Below are 15,583 nucleotides of genomic sequence, written 5' to 3'. Positions count from 1 at the left end.
GTTGGGGGTGTCCTCCTCCTGTTTCTCCTCTGCTACTAGTATAAGATTTTTTCTCAAGGTTTAGCATTGCATAGCACTTAGTACAGTTGGTTCTAAGTTCAAGTTGAATGCTCCTAGACAAGACAGCACAAATAGTACGGAAATACCAGTCAGGTAATCCAACAAATAATACAGAAATATCCAACCAGGTCACCCTATTAAAATATACTCCTGTGACTCAGGCTGTGTACACACAATGCATACGATGACCGATGCACATCTACCTATTACTTTCCACTAAGTTTCCTTCCTTCCTCCCCTTTTTCTTCTCCCTGTAGCCCTAACTCTTCTTCACAGACCTTCTTTCACTGACATGTCCATTTTACCTGACAAACTCCCTTCTGTACCACTGAACCAGGAAAAGGAAGTGTTTATATGCAGTTTCATTGATTTGCATTCATCATTTGATGAGCACTGGTGGGGATAAAGCTCCTCTAAAGATGTTTCTCTTGTGACTTAAGAAAATTTCTAAGTTCTTTAATGAAAGAAAAATTGAAATTTTTCTTCAATTCAAAGAATGAAATCTTTCCATTTGCTATCTCCTTTGGTCTAGATCTGGGCATTATCTGTCAGGGAATGCACAAAATGCCTTACGTTATCATGCACTGCCTTATAAAAAAGAAAACTTGCCCCCAAAACTTGCAGCTCGACACACGCAAATCCCAGGTTCCCTTAATGAAGCCCTCTGTGCTCACTGACTTTTTTGCTGCATCAATAAATCATGTACAGTTCTCTTCCTGAATACAAATAGGCTTTAGGTCCTGTGCACGGAAGCCACCATTACAGCTCATCCAATGCATCAGTCAGTGAAACCATGTACCTGCTTGGGAGTGTAAAAGCCATGACCATTTTTCAAGACCATACACGACCTGGACAGTGTCACCAAAGGGCTTTAGTAACCCGGTAAGTGTCACACACCCAACCAATTTAGAAGCATGCAAACAGATTACTCACCTCAAGCACAAGAAAAGCATAAAGGCAACTATAAGGGCCCCTACTGATATACAGTGCCCCAGGTAGTTTATGATGAGAGCAATCTTGTAATGGAGCGCATACTTCCTCTGGAGGTAAAGAGATAACATGATTAAATCAGCATGACTCTCTAAGCACTGACATTAAGGAACAGTTAATCAGTTTAGGAAACAGTAATTACTTTTCTCGACTTTAAAATGATATAATAACCCCAGGGCTGATGCCTATGTATAAGCCAAACATGCTGCCCAGGCACAGAAGTAGAGGCTTGGTTTCATTTCAGTTTGTGATTTGTCCACAGTTTCTTACAAATCTCAGCAAAAACGTTATTTTTTCCCCCTTTTTTTCTTCAATTTCCTTGGGATTTCTTATTTTCGTTATTACACTATTTTAAAACTTTGGCGTTTTAGGGTGACAAAGCTACCAAAGACACATCCTCTCACAGTTTCAAAAGTTACAAAACATTATATTGTTAGGAAACTGCACAGTCTTAATGAGCCAGGTTATGCTACTTTCCTACTCAAATGGTTTGGTTTTCATACAAAAATGAATCAGTTGTCAGTAAGAATAAATAATAAACCCTTTCCATACAGGCAGATTTTCCTCTGAGGTGCACTCCTTGCAAGCTACAATCCTTATCTTTCAAACTGAGGGCAGAACCAATGCAGACTGAAAGAGCTGGAATCTGCTGGTGTCCTTTCAGTTTTGAGAGCGCCTGACGAACCAGAGATCCTGTTGTTTTTAGCAGCGACCCAAGTATGTGGTGAAACTTAATGTTTTACTGTCTATTTCCTAGGATGCTGAGGAGATTATTGGTAGGTTCTTGATCCTGTAAACAAAAAATTAAGTACAAAAGTGCTCCCACCTAAATCAGCGAATTTAGTGATGTGACCAAAATTTGACCTTGAAGTAACTGGAACATTCTTTATTGGTGGGCTGCTGCTGGCTTCAGAGAAAAGAGAAGCATCTCCTCTCTTTGCCTGATGGATAGGAAGAAGTAGAAAAACACTATTCAGATAAATACTGAAGCTGGTTAAAAATTGACAGAGGTTTGCTACTTAAAGAATAAAACCCCCTGAAAAAAAGATATTTATTTATGTATTAATTTTGGCATTTGTTTCTTTTCAGGTTAAGCAGATCTTTCCCCACTTTGCGATGTTGTCCTCCTTCAGAAGAATGAGACCTTTGAAAACTAACCACCTAAATTTCCTCCCTTGTGATAAAAATATAACGGTAAAATACTACAAATGGCATCAGTTTTCTAATTTTGGTTGAACTTCCTTTGTTTCATTTTTTCTAACAATTTCCCTTAACATTTTATTCCAGTCAAAGGAATTTGTCACTGAATGAATGTTTGGATGAAACTACAACCAGCAGCTGTAGTTAATCTGTTCCATTGTTCTATGAAGATAGCATCTTCCAGCACTTTGCCAGAGAGCAAGCATGCCCTCTTGGAATAATTTTCATGATGAAATCTGCCTATATCTTCAGCACATGGAGTAATGTGCTGTTTCTGGACAGAACTCAACCATGTAAGGTATTTTTAAGTCTATTATAAAATCCCCTAAAATAAACTTCCCCATGCACAGGCCCATTTTCTGAATAGCCTTGAGGAGAAAAAAAAAACACCCAAAAACACAAGATCTGAATTCCACACTGAGCTTTGTTTATCCTTAAGTCACGGGGACACCTAAAGGGGAGGAAAACACACTTGAACTGATGTGCCTACCTGAAATGCAATGCTGTGCTGTTCAGCTAGTGCCCTGGCAAACTGCCTTGCTTATTTACTTTCCCACTTAATTCATAGAATCATAGAATCTCTCAAGTTGGAAGGGACCTATAAGGATAATCGAGTCCAACTCCCTGCTCCTCACAGGACTACCTAAAACTAAACCATATGACTAAGAGCGTCATCCAGAATCGCTCATGTAATGCTAGAAATCTTCTAGAAGATGACAAAGTTCCTCCCAGGCCAAGGATCCTGCTCTTTGAATCTGACCCTTCAGCTCCCTCCTTTGGCTCCTAACCATTATTTCAACTTCACTCAAGTTTTAAGAAGGTATGGTTCAAAACATGAGAAAATTAATTGGAAAAAAAACCATAATTAAGCTCCTCTTTGACGCACTGATGCTGAAGGAAAAACAGGCACGACTTTTATTTTTTCTGTTGCTGACACTAACAAGGTTTCCTGAAGGCAAATTCAAATATCATAGAAACAAGAACTGCCTCGGTGCCTATGAAAAACTAAGCTGACAGGGTGGCAAGATCACTTTCCACCAGCCTACATGCAATCTGCATCTCTGGTAGAATTGGAGACAACACCTTCAGGGCTGAAAAACACGTGCTCAGTATCAGTCATGCGTTGGCCAAAGCTCAGTTCATGTAAAATACTTGCATAACTCTTTTCTGTCTCACCCTCTTGCAGACTGATACATTTAAAATGGTAACAACCTTCTACTGTTACCCAGTATTCCTCTGCTTCCAGGAAGATGTTTCACTCCACTAAAACGCAGATTTAAATCCTATTCAGGTTTAGGAGGAGGGTCATTACATTAGAAGGGAGATAGAAAAGGAGATGGTCTGGACAATCTGTTGGCCTTGCCCTCCGGACCACAGTAGGTCACATCACTGGAGTCCTCTTCCATGCCATACCTTATGCATGAGAATCATGTTACATCAGACAGTGCAGAGTTATCTTCCAGCCAGCTTCTACCAGGTAAACTGAGGAAGCACAGCTTCATGTCTTTACCTGCACCAACTTTGCAAATCTAAGGCACACTGGGCTCCCCGCAGCCAGATTTCAGGCTAATGATGGAGTCATTCTGTCTAGAGGACTTTTTCCTTTGCTTTAGCTAGGATGTGACTGCTAACCTGTCCAAACCAAATCAACTAATGATTTGAAATAATAACCACCTAATGACAGCACTCTTAGCTCTCCAGATGACAAGGATCTTTCTCCCTCTAACAGAACTTCCTGACAGGTCCTGCCAGTGTTTACAGCACACGTCTTCCTGTGAGGCTCTGCACTCCATTCCCAGTTCAGTCACTTCAGATTTCTTCCTGTTGCCAGGATGGTCTCATCACCAGTACAGTTTAAAGACACCATATCTCCTCTCCAAAGACTTTCAGAAGCAACTGGGAAGGATCTTTGTCATCCAAGATGCCTCTGAGTTCAGTGCTGTCCTGTTCTGAGCCAGCTGGAAGCTGGGTAGCTGTGCCTAATGTGACTGTGCTCCTAAGCACAGGATAAAATAACTTAAGCCCAGCATGGTGCTAGCTCAGCTACACAGCTTGAAGCCACCTCAAAACATTAGCAGAACCAAATTCATATCCAGCTGCCATAGGCCACATAGACAAGACCAAAGTTCCTAATTTATAGCTCTTTTTGGAGGCTGAGATGTATTTTTTGCTGCCTGAGACTCTCATTTGTCTTCTAACAAGAGCACAGATTTGTGCCAGATGCAGCAAAGGTCCCTTTGACACAGGAGCTTGTAGGCTGAGTAGAAGCTTTCCATTTGTCACACATTATGCCATCAAACAGCTGGTTGGATCACAATGATTTCTGTACCTGATTCCAGTGCCTGGAGAAGGAGCTAACATTGTTCAGAGGATGGGATTCAGTCTGACGTTAGGACACCTACATTTGGGTATCTACCCAACATCTGAATCAATATCTGAAGCAAGGGCTAGAAACAGTTACGCAAACGCAGGCATCTAGTGCCCCTCGAGGTGCACTCAGGAGACTCTGTGCTTCCTAGTTGGTCCTGGTGACTGACCTCCAATTGCTGCTGCTGAAGGACACAGGTATTCCAGAAGGCCGGTGTCGTACCTGCCAGACGCATGGAGACACACTGGGGCATTTTAAACTACACCGCCTAACTACATGCAGGCAACTAGATCCCAGCCAAAGTGGGAACCTAGGAGCAAAGCAGTCCCAGAGCACAGTTTTATCAGCTACTGCCACAGTTCTTGACCACAAGTAAAGCAATGATGTATTAATGTAATCCAGTGAACGTTTGTTACAGGAGCTTATACCCCCTAAGACTGACCCACAGCTGAAAAGACCTAAAATTTCCTTTGCTACATTACCAACACTCTGTCATAAAACATGTAGCACTGGACATGGGGTTGATCTTGAAGAGTCCTGTTCTTGTCCCATGTATCAATCACTGCATTTGAAGTCAAATCATGTAATTCTTTAGCACTCTGGCTGTGAGTGGCCAAGCTTGAAAGTAGTGTTGCTTTCTGGGTTAAAAATAAACACAAAACACAGGGCGTACCTCCTGGCTGATGCTTGGCATCTGCTAGGATCAGTCAATAAATAACAATAGACCCACACGTGTGCTTGCATCTCACCTTTAATCAAAACAGAAGATCACAGAAATCCATGGGGATTTTTCTTTTTTTTTTTTTGAGATCACAAAGGAACCCAAGTATTCATCTGTAACACTGAGCATTATGTAGAGATTTCAAAAATATTCACAAATATTAATATTTGCAAAGCTTGTCGCAAATCTTTAAAGATCTAATAAATGAGTTTTTAAGCTTTTGCAAACAAAGGTGGGAGGACATCTGCACTTTCATCTGTTTAAGGAACGTGCTATTTAAGAAGTTTTAAGCTATCACCATAGCTGCAAAGTTTTTAAAAGCAAAAACAGAGCAAAGGAAATAATCCTGTCCTCTAGTCACAACACTTCTCCAGCCACTTCAAATAAAACTCCTCTGTATTTGCTTGTGTAGAGATAGCAACTGTTCAAGTCATGCAGACAAACACATAAAGAGTGTCATTAAAATGCAGCAGCATTTTCCTGAGTTGGTACAGCAGACTGCTACTATCGGCTCAGGTTTCCCATATCAGCGAAACCACATCAAAGATTTTGAGTCTTCGCCCAGCTCTGTTCCCCATTCTCTAAATCAGCACTGGCTGCTACACACCCCCTCTTGCTCATTTTTAAGAGGGTGGTTTCACAGCAGTGCGAATCCATTTCGGTCAGAGATGGTCTCCTACCATGGTCCGCTGTCCCCCTCAACCCCAGCCACACTTTCACTCACCTTGCTTGTGCTGGCCCCAGCACTCCTGCAATAATGCAGTAAGATGGTTTAGGGAACTGATTCATCCGAAAAATGACCCAGCAAAAAGTTAGTTTTTCATTTTAACTGGGAAAGAAATGTAAGGAGGGGCTGCACTGGGGTGGTCCTTAGATCAGCTTAAATTGCCATGGGATCCTCTCCACTATGCTAGACCACCTTGAGCGTGCATCAGTCCCTCTGGATGGCAGTCATGTACTGGTACATTTTTTCTTACTTTCTAGAAGCTTCTAGCAAATGGAGGTGTGCGGGGGTGGGCTACCACCAAATTACCTAGCCAGTAAGAGTAGGCACTCCTCAGCAGCTGGTGTGTAGCTATCTGTTTTCTGATTCACTTGTCAAAAGCCCACACTCAGCAACAACATGGATCTTACAGGATGGATGCTGGGCCACAGCCAAAGCACATCATGACTGTTTTGGGTACAGCACTGGTCCAGATAGTTCCCGAGTACTAAATCCGGATTAGCTCTGCAAGCAGCCCTCAGCAGGTGAGACCTTGTCTTCCTCCTCTCTGTTTTCAACTGGCATGGCACAACTCCAATGACAAAATGAGTGGAATGAACCCCAAAACATAAACAGGCCTGAGCTGCTGGGCTCCACCCTCGTTCTTAGAGGGGAAAGTCACCCCTGGCAGTGCGACAGCACAAAGCCTATGTGTGCTTTTGTCCCACCATAGCACTCAAAACAGGAGGAAGAGAAAGAGAACATGGCATGAAAGGCTTGAAGGTTTAAACTGTGTGAGGATGAATGCCTATGATGCCTCCAAGAAAAGCTGAGACATTTGACAAAAAAAGGACTTTGCATAATTGCTTGCAGCCTTTCTGAAGGAGCTTAACCCTATATGCTAATTTCATTCTGTAAAATCCTATATAATGCAAGACTGGCTCAATCTTTTAAAGACAGCTGAGGCCCAAGTCTGCTTTTTATGTATTTTTCTGCTGCTGCCCCTGTACATATTTACTGAAGGAAAAATGACATTGAGATCCAGAAAGGCCAGTTGTTGATGAGACCTCAGAACTGATAGGTACAGGGTGGAATCAGCTGGTGAAAGCTTATTTTTCAGTGCCAAAGAAGCTTTTGGTCTTATTGTTATTATTACTAACATTTATTGTAGCAGCCGTAGGCTCTGAACAAAGCTAGAAAGGATCTGCATAAACATACATCACCAGGGACAGAGTGTAATAAAGCACCCTTTTTTAAAAACCATGTGAGTAGGGGATATGGAGAGAGGATAAGTGATTTGCCTGAATTCACAGGGAGGATTTGTTGCAGAGACAGGTACGGACTCGGTCTCAGAAGTCCCAAATTAGTATGTTAACCTTAACCTTAGCTTTGCATTCATGTATGCTGAGAAATGTCATTGAGAAGAATGAAGGGAAAAATACAGACCTTGTCATCCAGAATAGGCTCGCATTGAGAGTAGTTTATCTTGGAAGCCCATGTCCCATTGCCCAGGCATTCTCTGTAGGCATTTCCTGGTACGGACCAAAATAAAAGAGAGATGAACACTCTGTGCTGGACTTTAAACAGCCTAGCAATTTCACAGATTTAAGAAAAGGTTACAGAATAGATTATTCACGAGGCAAATCATCTTATCCCACCTCTGTGAGGACTAGAACAGCCTGCTGAGGAGGGAAGAGGGGAAATAAAGGACATAAACACATCTAGAGACAACAAGTATTTAAAGGTACTTATTGATAATGTTTTCTTACAGCATATGGGTTCAGAAGACAGCAAAGGTATGAGAAGAGCATTGCAAGAGAAAGCTTAATGTTAGTATAGTCTTTTAAAAAACAGTTAAATGATGGGCAGAAAAGTTTAGGTCTTTAGTGCTCCATCTAGGAGAATGGTATGTGTATGGTAAACTTATTGCTTTACTCCCCTCCCATTTATCCCACTGTAAACTAGAAGCAACATTTCTGGAGATACTGATCTTCTGGAGTCTTCCTATGCAACAACATTATTGGTAAAACTTCTGCAAAGAACCTGAAAAAGGAGCAAGATAACCAAATCTCCCAACCCTGGGGCAGGCAGACTGGGGAGGCCACACAAGAATGTCTCTGAACAGATTTCAGAAATGCGTACACCTAGGTTAGGATGAGTTCACCTAATGAGTTCACCCATTCTCTGTGAAAATGAAACGCTTCTGATCTTTTTCCAAGGTGCCAGTTCTCCCATAATGTGAGTGAAAATCACTAGTTACTTTACTGAAGCAGAGAGATTTCGTGTCCACTTGCAACGTCACCCTGAGGAGCTCTGGGAACTGTGTGTAGTAATATTGGGAGCAAGGAAGGGAGTTCAATTTCTGGCAAGCACTCCTCTTCATCACAAGGAACTCAGAGAGAAAACTACGCAGTTTTGCTCTGCAAACTACCTTCCTCCACCCATCAAAAGCATATCCAATCCCAAGCAATAGGTTTTTTCCATGCCTATTTTGAACTGTGTCTTAGAAACATGAGAATTAAAATAAAACAGGAAATTCAGAAAGATCCCCAAAGGACACATACAAACAACTTCCTAATGAACTCTTCATGATGTTCTTGCTGCCTTTTACCCAATTTCTTCTTGGGCCTTTGCCATGGTCATTCAGTTCTAGTTCAGCACCCAGCCATCAGGAAAATAAGATGCCAAATAAAAGCATCAGATCGAACGTTTCTAAAAGTGCTGTTGACAACAGCCATTGAAAAAGGTAGAAAGATTTTTGAAAAGATGCTTTTTCCTACAGAGAAGGAAAGTCCACATGGAAAGCAACAAGGAACAGTTCACCTAGATGCTCCAGATTACACCATATCCATACAGATCACTGAATTTCATACTGTTATTGTCTGTTTGCACTTTTTCACTGTTTCTTCTTGGAGTGACAAGGCCAAATAAAATAAAATAAAATTACTAGTAACATTTGGGTCAACTACAGAAACTTGTGCTAAAGGTTAAGGACCTCAGTTTCCATTTCTGTCACTAGTTTATACACAAATTCACATACTTCCCTCTCTTTCTTACTGGAGAATCAGGTATAGACTGCCATTTTCTGTGCAATTTTTTTGGTGCAATTTTCCCCTGAAGGCTAAACAGGTGATTAGACTTCTATCCTCACTGCTCTGTTTATTATTATTCAAAATCCCAAGCTAAATATGTCTCGGGGCATCTTTTACCCCCTTCCTCTGAGACCAGGTCTGAGTGGGATTCAGGTGGTTGGATCCGAGTTACATCCCTGAAAGCCCTTGTATTTGGCCCCTCCTTTTGGCCAGTGCTGAAGCCCTCTGTGCAGAATGGTTGCTGATTTTGAGTCTCTGTAGCAAACAACTGACTCTCCAGACACTGCGTGGGAAGCTTTGGTGCTTATTTGGATATTAAATCCCACTTCCAGGATAGGGCTCATAAGAAATCCTTGTTTTATTCATTCTGACTCTTCCTTTCCCTCACCATATCTTTCCAGCTTGGGCGTGGAGACCACAAACACAATCAACACTATGAGACTCTCAGAACGTCCAACCGGGTCTACACAAGTATCTGAGAGGGAAAGGCGCATTTGAATCAAGGAGTTATTTATCCACGCAAAAGGAAACCCACTCTTCCTTTTCTGACTTCCCTCTAGGTGAGAAATCGACAGAAAACAAAAATAGCTTGAAGTTGGGTGAGAGGGGCAGTGTCAAAACTAGGGAAACAAGACCCCTTTGACCCCAAGGCTCCCTTCAAAGATTTCTCTTAGTTGAAAAAGAAAGCAAATATTAGGAGTGCTCCTCCCATCCACACTAACTTCTTCCTCTGCTCTTCTCATTGTTATTTCCATTTTACAGGTACAGAAACAGAAGAAAAATGTGTGTACATGACTTCCCTGAAAATGACCTGGCAGGACCGTGGCAGAGCGGTGAACCATCACAAACCATGTATTCTACCTTATCAGGCCACGATGCCTCTGTCTCCTGCACTACATCTTCCCTGCTAATTAAAACCTTAATTTCAGGAGGATAAATGTGGGTCTCATGTTTCTTGTCCAAAAGAATTATTAGAGAACAGATCATGATCAGCAAAGCAAGATCGAGTGTAACGAATGCCATCCATTCCACCTCCATTTTGATGTGTAACCCCTCCACTTACAATATTAGCAGCCATAAAATGTGCCTCTGAGCTCTCTTTCAGTGCAAATGCAGGAATCCTTTACAACACCCACATCAAAGCAATTATTTGAGAAACAGTGATCTGGGTTTATGAGCTGTCACACGAGACTCTTACATGGTGAGTATCTGAACAAAAGGAGGATAAAATCAAACTCTGAATTTCTCTAGTCCAGAATCTCCTCCAGTATCAGCCACTTCTCGGAAACAAAAGCAGCAAGTAGATCTGACTTCTGGGAATGTCTCATTCCAAACTCTAGTAGTCATAAGTAATTTATACCCCAAAGCAAAGGTCATCTGTCTTTCTTCCAAATGCCTTACAGCATTAGTTCTAACAGCCACATGGAAACAAGTTTCCAATCATACTGAATGTATTTTCATATATCTATTTTAATAACATAAAACAGATCTTTTACCCAGTGCTTTAAAGGAGAAATAGCTGATTCAGTCAGTGAGGTAATATTAGAGAGTAAGAGCCTCACTGCAGGCATCTGGAAGAAGCAGCTCTTGTTCATGCACAGATGAATCCCATGGCATATAGTAAGTGAGTCTAGCATTTCTTGGGGACGTTGGACCAATCACATACGCACTGGACAGAGGCTCACTGCATTCACGGACAGTCACATCTGGCATGTGTGAACTTCCTGAGTATGCTTGTATATCTCTGCAATATCTGCCTGGATAAAATAATGGCAACTTCAAATAATCGTCTTAGTCTTTTTCATAGCAGCAAACAGCTGCTTCATAGCATCCCTACTTACTGTCAAAAGCAGCACAGAGAAGATGAAGAAATAACAGAGACTGGACTCAATGACAGGCTGAGTCACTGGGACACGCAGAGTTGTAGCAGTGATCAAAGCAGCAAAGAGATGCCAAAAAGATGAGATACATTGGTTCTATGAAAGACAGCAATGGAAGATATGTGTACCCCAGATTCAGAGTATGTGAAGGAAGAGAAGAGGGAAACCAACAGTCAGTGATCTACCAAGAGACTTCTATAATCTCTTTGGTGATTGAACATGCTGAAGTACATTCCTTCTCACCTGGTTTTCCAATGAGAACTGGGATTAATGTGCTTTGTGCTAGAAGCATTCTGGCCCCTTGCTTTAAAGCACTGTGTACAGAAAGAGACTGGATTAAGTTCTGCTTTTCTTAACAATTGTCACGAAAAATAAGGAGGAAATGGAAGAGTCATGATGGAGAACTCCATTGTAGAAACAAACAATGAACACCCAGAAAGAAAAGAACAGTTACATGATCTTTCTAGGGCAACAATAGCTAATGAGAGCTATTAGCACTATTTCTTTTTTTCCTACTTAAAAAAAGAATTGTGCCAATTTTCATTTCCTTAGACAAATGCCATACTGTAGAACTCAGTATCCTTTTTCTTCTTATAATTTCTCCCTCCTTACTGACTTTATTCTAAAGAACAGATACACAAAATAAACAGATTTTTGGTGGTTATAACTTGGGGTTATTTGTGCCATTATACACATAGCTTTTGACACATGATCCAATATTCATTCCTATGCTTCAGCCTATGGCCTCTTCTTTAACTTTGAAAATGTTGATTTCCTTTTGTTGTAGATTACTAGCAACACTTGTGGCACTTGATTGCTTCTGTTTAACCATCAGTCCAGGGGACAGACAAGGAGGTAAAAGGGAACTCCCTGAACAGAAAGAAATATCCAGTAGTGCTCAGACTGTCACTCAGGTTGCTAACTTCCAGAAAATGTATTTCATCCCCTCCAGGCCAGCCCGTATAACATATGCATTTTAATATTTCCTCTAAGGGCTGATTCAGTCATGCTGATCATAGCCATATTCTACCAATAAAGCCGATGACAGCAATGGCAGTATTCCCAGAGTCAAACGCAGCAATTAGAGCCCCTCAGACAGCATACTGCAACACCTTCCACCACTGTTCCTGCTCTGTAGTAGTGGCTGCTGTTTTGACAGCCCAATGCCAGACCGTGATGCCACACACCAGCCAACATTTCAGCTCCATACACAATGTAGACACACATACACAAAGACAGTAGAAGCACCAACATTTGCAGTTCTCATGGGCTCTAAGGTGATGTAAAAGGGATCTCCATTTCTGAAAAACTTTGTATCACATCATAAAAAGGTAGGTAAGAGAACTGAGCATGGCTGTAACAAAGCATTGGCAGGAATAGAATTGGGAAACCCTATTCCTTACAACCAGCTACCCATAGCAGGAACAGCAAATCTTCAAAGCACAAAGCTGTTGTAAAAGCAATGCTTGCTGAAAAGTCCTAGCGAACAACACTGTTCCAACCCACTTCATAAAGTCTTTGTTAGCAATGTGTCACTGTTCACTCTTAGCTTAAACAGTCCTTAAGAGCCCATTCAGCAAGCAGGGAACTTCTATTGCTGCAGATTTCACAGGGTCTTCAGAAATGACCTCCTGTCGGTAAGTGTTCAGTGCGGTGAGGATACTGTAGGTAGCAGTATGGTGTCCAATCTCCCTCACTCCAGCTTTCAGGAAAGGCGTGCCCAGCTCAGGCTATTTTTTTATGGTTCTTCTCTGAATAAAGTCAGAGAAACAATCAAATAACTACAGGAATGTCTCACTCATATATGTTTGTGTATACATACCGCACGCACACACATACTACTATATAGAACTTGATCTTTTCTTAGTGAAGTATAATCATTTAAGAGCAAGTGAGAAATTCCAAGGTGGAGATCAAAAGCCCCTTGAATGGAAAAGTACAGTGTTGCATTTATTCAAAAACTGAGCATGATAATCACAACTCTGTCTCTTTTTTTGGCAAACAAGATTTTTAAGAAACCCCTGCACATCTGCTGTTTAAATAAAGAGAAGCCGATCAACCCAGATTTCAGCAACGTATCCCCAAACAGCCCATACACCAATAATAATGGATAATGATTTTGATCTGACATGGAAGGACATGAGAGAACCCTGCAGACTCTATTTGTTCATTTTGAAGGACTCCTCACACCCAGGATAGCTGGTGTTTGATAAGGGGGGAGACATCCAAACTCTGTTTACAGCTTTGCCCATAACCCTCTTCAGCATCCCTGATACTCAGTACTGGTATGACAAGACTAGTTCTGGGAAAACCTGCATGGGATGTGAGCAGTTTTTCACAAATAAGCTTAGGGACCTTTATGCCAGAACAGAAGTGTGACTTTTAGCCATCCAAACTCATGCAAAATTAATTCCTCCCCAGCATGTTACACTTTATTAACAACACTGCTAGAGACTCAGCTAAAAAGACCTCTGTGTTGTGTCTAACCAGCAAATGGAACAGCAACAGTCAATATTTGTCATCCCAACTGTGATTTTTCTGCTACTTAGAAACCATTGAATTTGGATGACTGTGATGTCTTAGTATTCAGTGTAACTGACTGCCTCAAAACTGCAAGTGCTTATGTGAAGATTATATTTAAAATACTGATAACCAATAACACCAAACAAAAGTAGACACACACAGAGTAGCTGCAAAAGCTGTACCATTAGGTGGATTGAAAACTGGCTGAATGGCTATGCCCAGAGGGTGGTGATCAGTGGCACAAAGTCTAGTTGGAGGCCAGTGACTAGCTGTGTACCCCAGGGATCAATACTGGGTCCAGTCCTGGTTAACGTCTTCATTAATGATTTGGATGATGGGGAAGAGTGTACCCTCAGCAAGTCTGCAGATGTAAATATCAGCCTTGTCCATGACAAGCTGTGGGATGACATGCCAAGGTTAGAGGGACAGGGTGCTAGCGAGGGCCCTCAGCCTGTTGCTCTGAGATGTGCTGGCTACACTGGAGCACACTTGAAGTCTTACGGAGATAAGCCAGGGGCTCCTGAGGTAATAGAAGCCAACAGGGAAACACCAGTGAAATACCTCAAAGGAATTTAGGGGTGATCCTCTAAGAAGGTGACATGGCCGATAGCCCAGCTGAAGTGCCTCTACACCAATGCACGCAGCATGGGCAACAAACAGGAGGAGTTGGAAGCCACCATGCTGCTAGAAAGCTACAACCTAGTTGCCATTACTGAAACTCGGAGGGACGAATCCCGTGACTGGAGTGTGGCTATTGATGGCTACAGGCTGTTCAGAAGGGACAGGCGAGGAAGAGGGGCCGGAGGTGTTGCCCTCTACATCAAGAAATGGATAGAGTGTGAAGAGCTGTCTCTGAAGAATAGCCACGAGCAGGTTGAAAGCTTATGGGTAAGAATCAGAGACCGAGGCAACAGAGGGAACCTTGTGGTTGGTGTCTACTACAGGCCTCCCAATCAAGGGGAGCCTATTGATGAAGCCTTCTTACTCCAGCTACAGGAGGCATCGCGCTCGCAGGCTCTCGTCCTGCTGAGGGACTTCAACCACCCAGACATCTGCTAGAAAAGTAGCACGGTGAGCTGTAGGCAATCCAGGATACTCCTGGAATGCATTGAGGATAACTTCTTAAGCCAGGTAATAGACAGCCCTACTGGAGGGGATGAGATACTGGACCTGTTGGTCAGCAATGCAAGTGAGCTAATCAGTGACATCAAGATTGGAGGAAGCCTGGGCTGCAGTGATCATTCACTGGTGGAGTTTGCAGTCCTGAGGGATATGGGTCAGGTGAAGAGCAAAATCAGGACCCTGAATTTTAGGAAAGCAAACTTCCAGCTCTTCAAGGAGTTAGTCAATAGGACCCCCTGGGAAGCTGCCCTCAGGGACAAGGGAGCAGAACAGAGCTGGCAGATCTTTAAGGACGCTTTCCATAGAGCGCAAGAGCCCTCGATCCCCAGGTGTAAGAAATCAGGAAAGGAAGGCAAGACACCAGCATGGTTGAGTTGAGACCTGCTGGTCAAACTAAAGGGCAAGAAGGAAATGCACAGGCAGTGGAAACAGGGACAGGTATCCTGGGAAGAGTATAGGGACGCTGCCTGGTTGTGTAGGGATGGGGTCAGGAAGGCCAAGGCGTGGCTGGAGCTGAACTTGGCAAGGGACACAAAGAATAATAATAAGGGCTTCTACAGGTGTGTCAGCCAGAAAAGGAAGGTCAAAGACCCAATCCCCAGTGATCAGCCCTGGCAAACTGGTAACAACAGAGAAGGAGAAGGCTGAGGTACTCAGCAACTTTTGTGCTTCAGTCTTCACTGGCAACCTCTCTTCCCACACGTCTCGAGTGGATGGACTGCAAGGCAGGGACTGGGGGAGCAAAGTCCTCCCACTGTAAGAGAAGATCAGGTTTGTAACTGCCTGAGGAACCTGAACATACATAAGTCTATGGGACCTGACGAGATGCATCCCAGAGCCCTGAGGGAATTGGCTGATGTAGTTGCCCAGCCACTCTCCATGATATTTGAAAAGTCATGGCCGTCAGGGGAAGGCCCCGGTGAC

The 15,583-nt window shown here is 42.6% G+C and overlaps 1 protein-coding gene across 1 annotated transcript in view; it reads right to left on the bottom strand.

Moving 5' to 3' along the window:
• The window catches only part of CRHR2 (corticotropin releasing hormone receptor 2), a 164,187-nt gene that overhangs the window by 66,318 nt on the left and 82,286 nt on the right, over nucleotides 1–15,583 (bottom strand). The window contains exons 5-6 of the mRNA XM_009333315.1: nucleotides 7,489–7,574; nucleotides 994–1,100 (exon numbers count right to left, since the gene is read on the bottom strand). Coding sequence (XP_009331590.1) covers nucleotides 994–1,100; nucleotides 7,489–7,574 — 193 coding nt within the window. The remainder of the gene's footprint in view (nucleotides 1–993; nucleotides 1,101–7,488; nucleotides 7,575–15,583) is intronic.

Source organism: Pygoscelis adeliae, unplaced genomic scaffold (genome assembly GCF_000699105.1).
Source record: "Pygoscelis adeliae isolate BGI_AS28 unplaced genomic scaffold, ASM69910v1 Scaffold88, whole genome shotgun sequence".
NCBI classification, from domain to species: Eukaryota; Metazoa; Chordata; class Aves; order Sphenisciformes; family Spheniscidae; genus Pygoscelis; species Pygoscelis adeliae.
The sequence above is the reverse complement of the archived record's forward strand: the minus strand, read 5'-3'. Positions and strand labels throughout refer to the sequence as shown.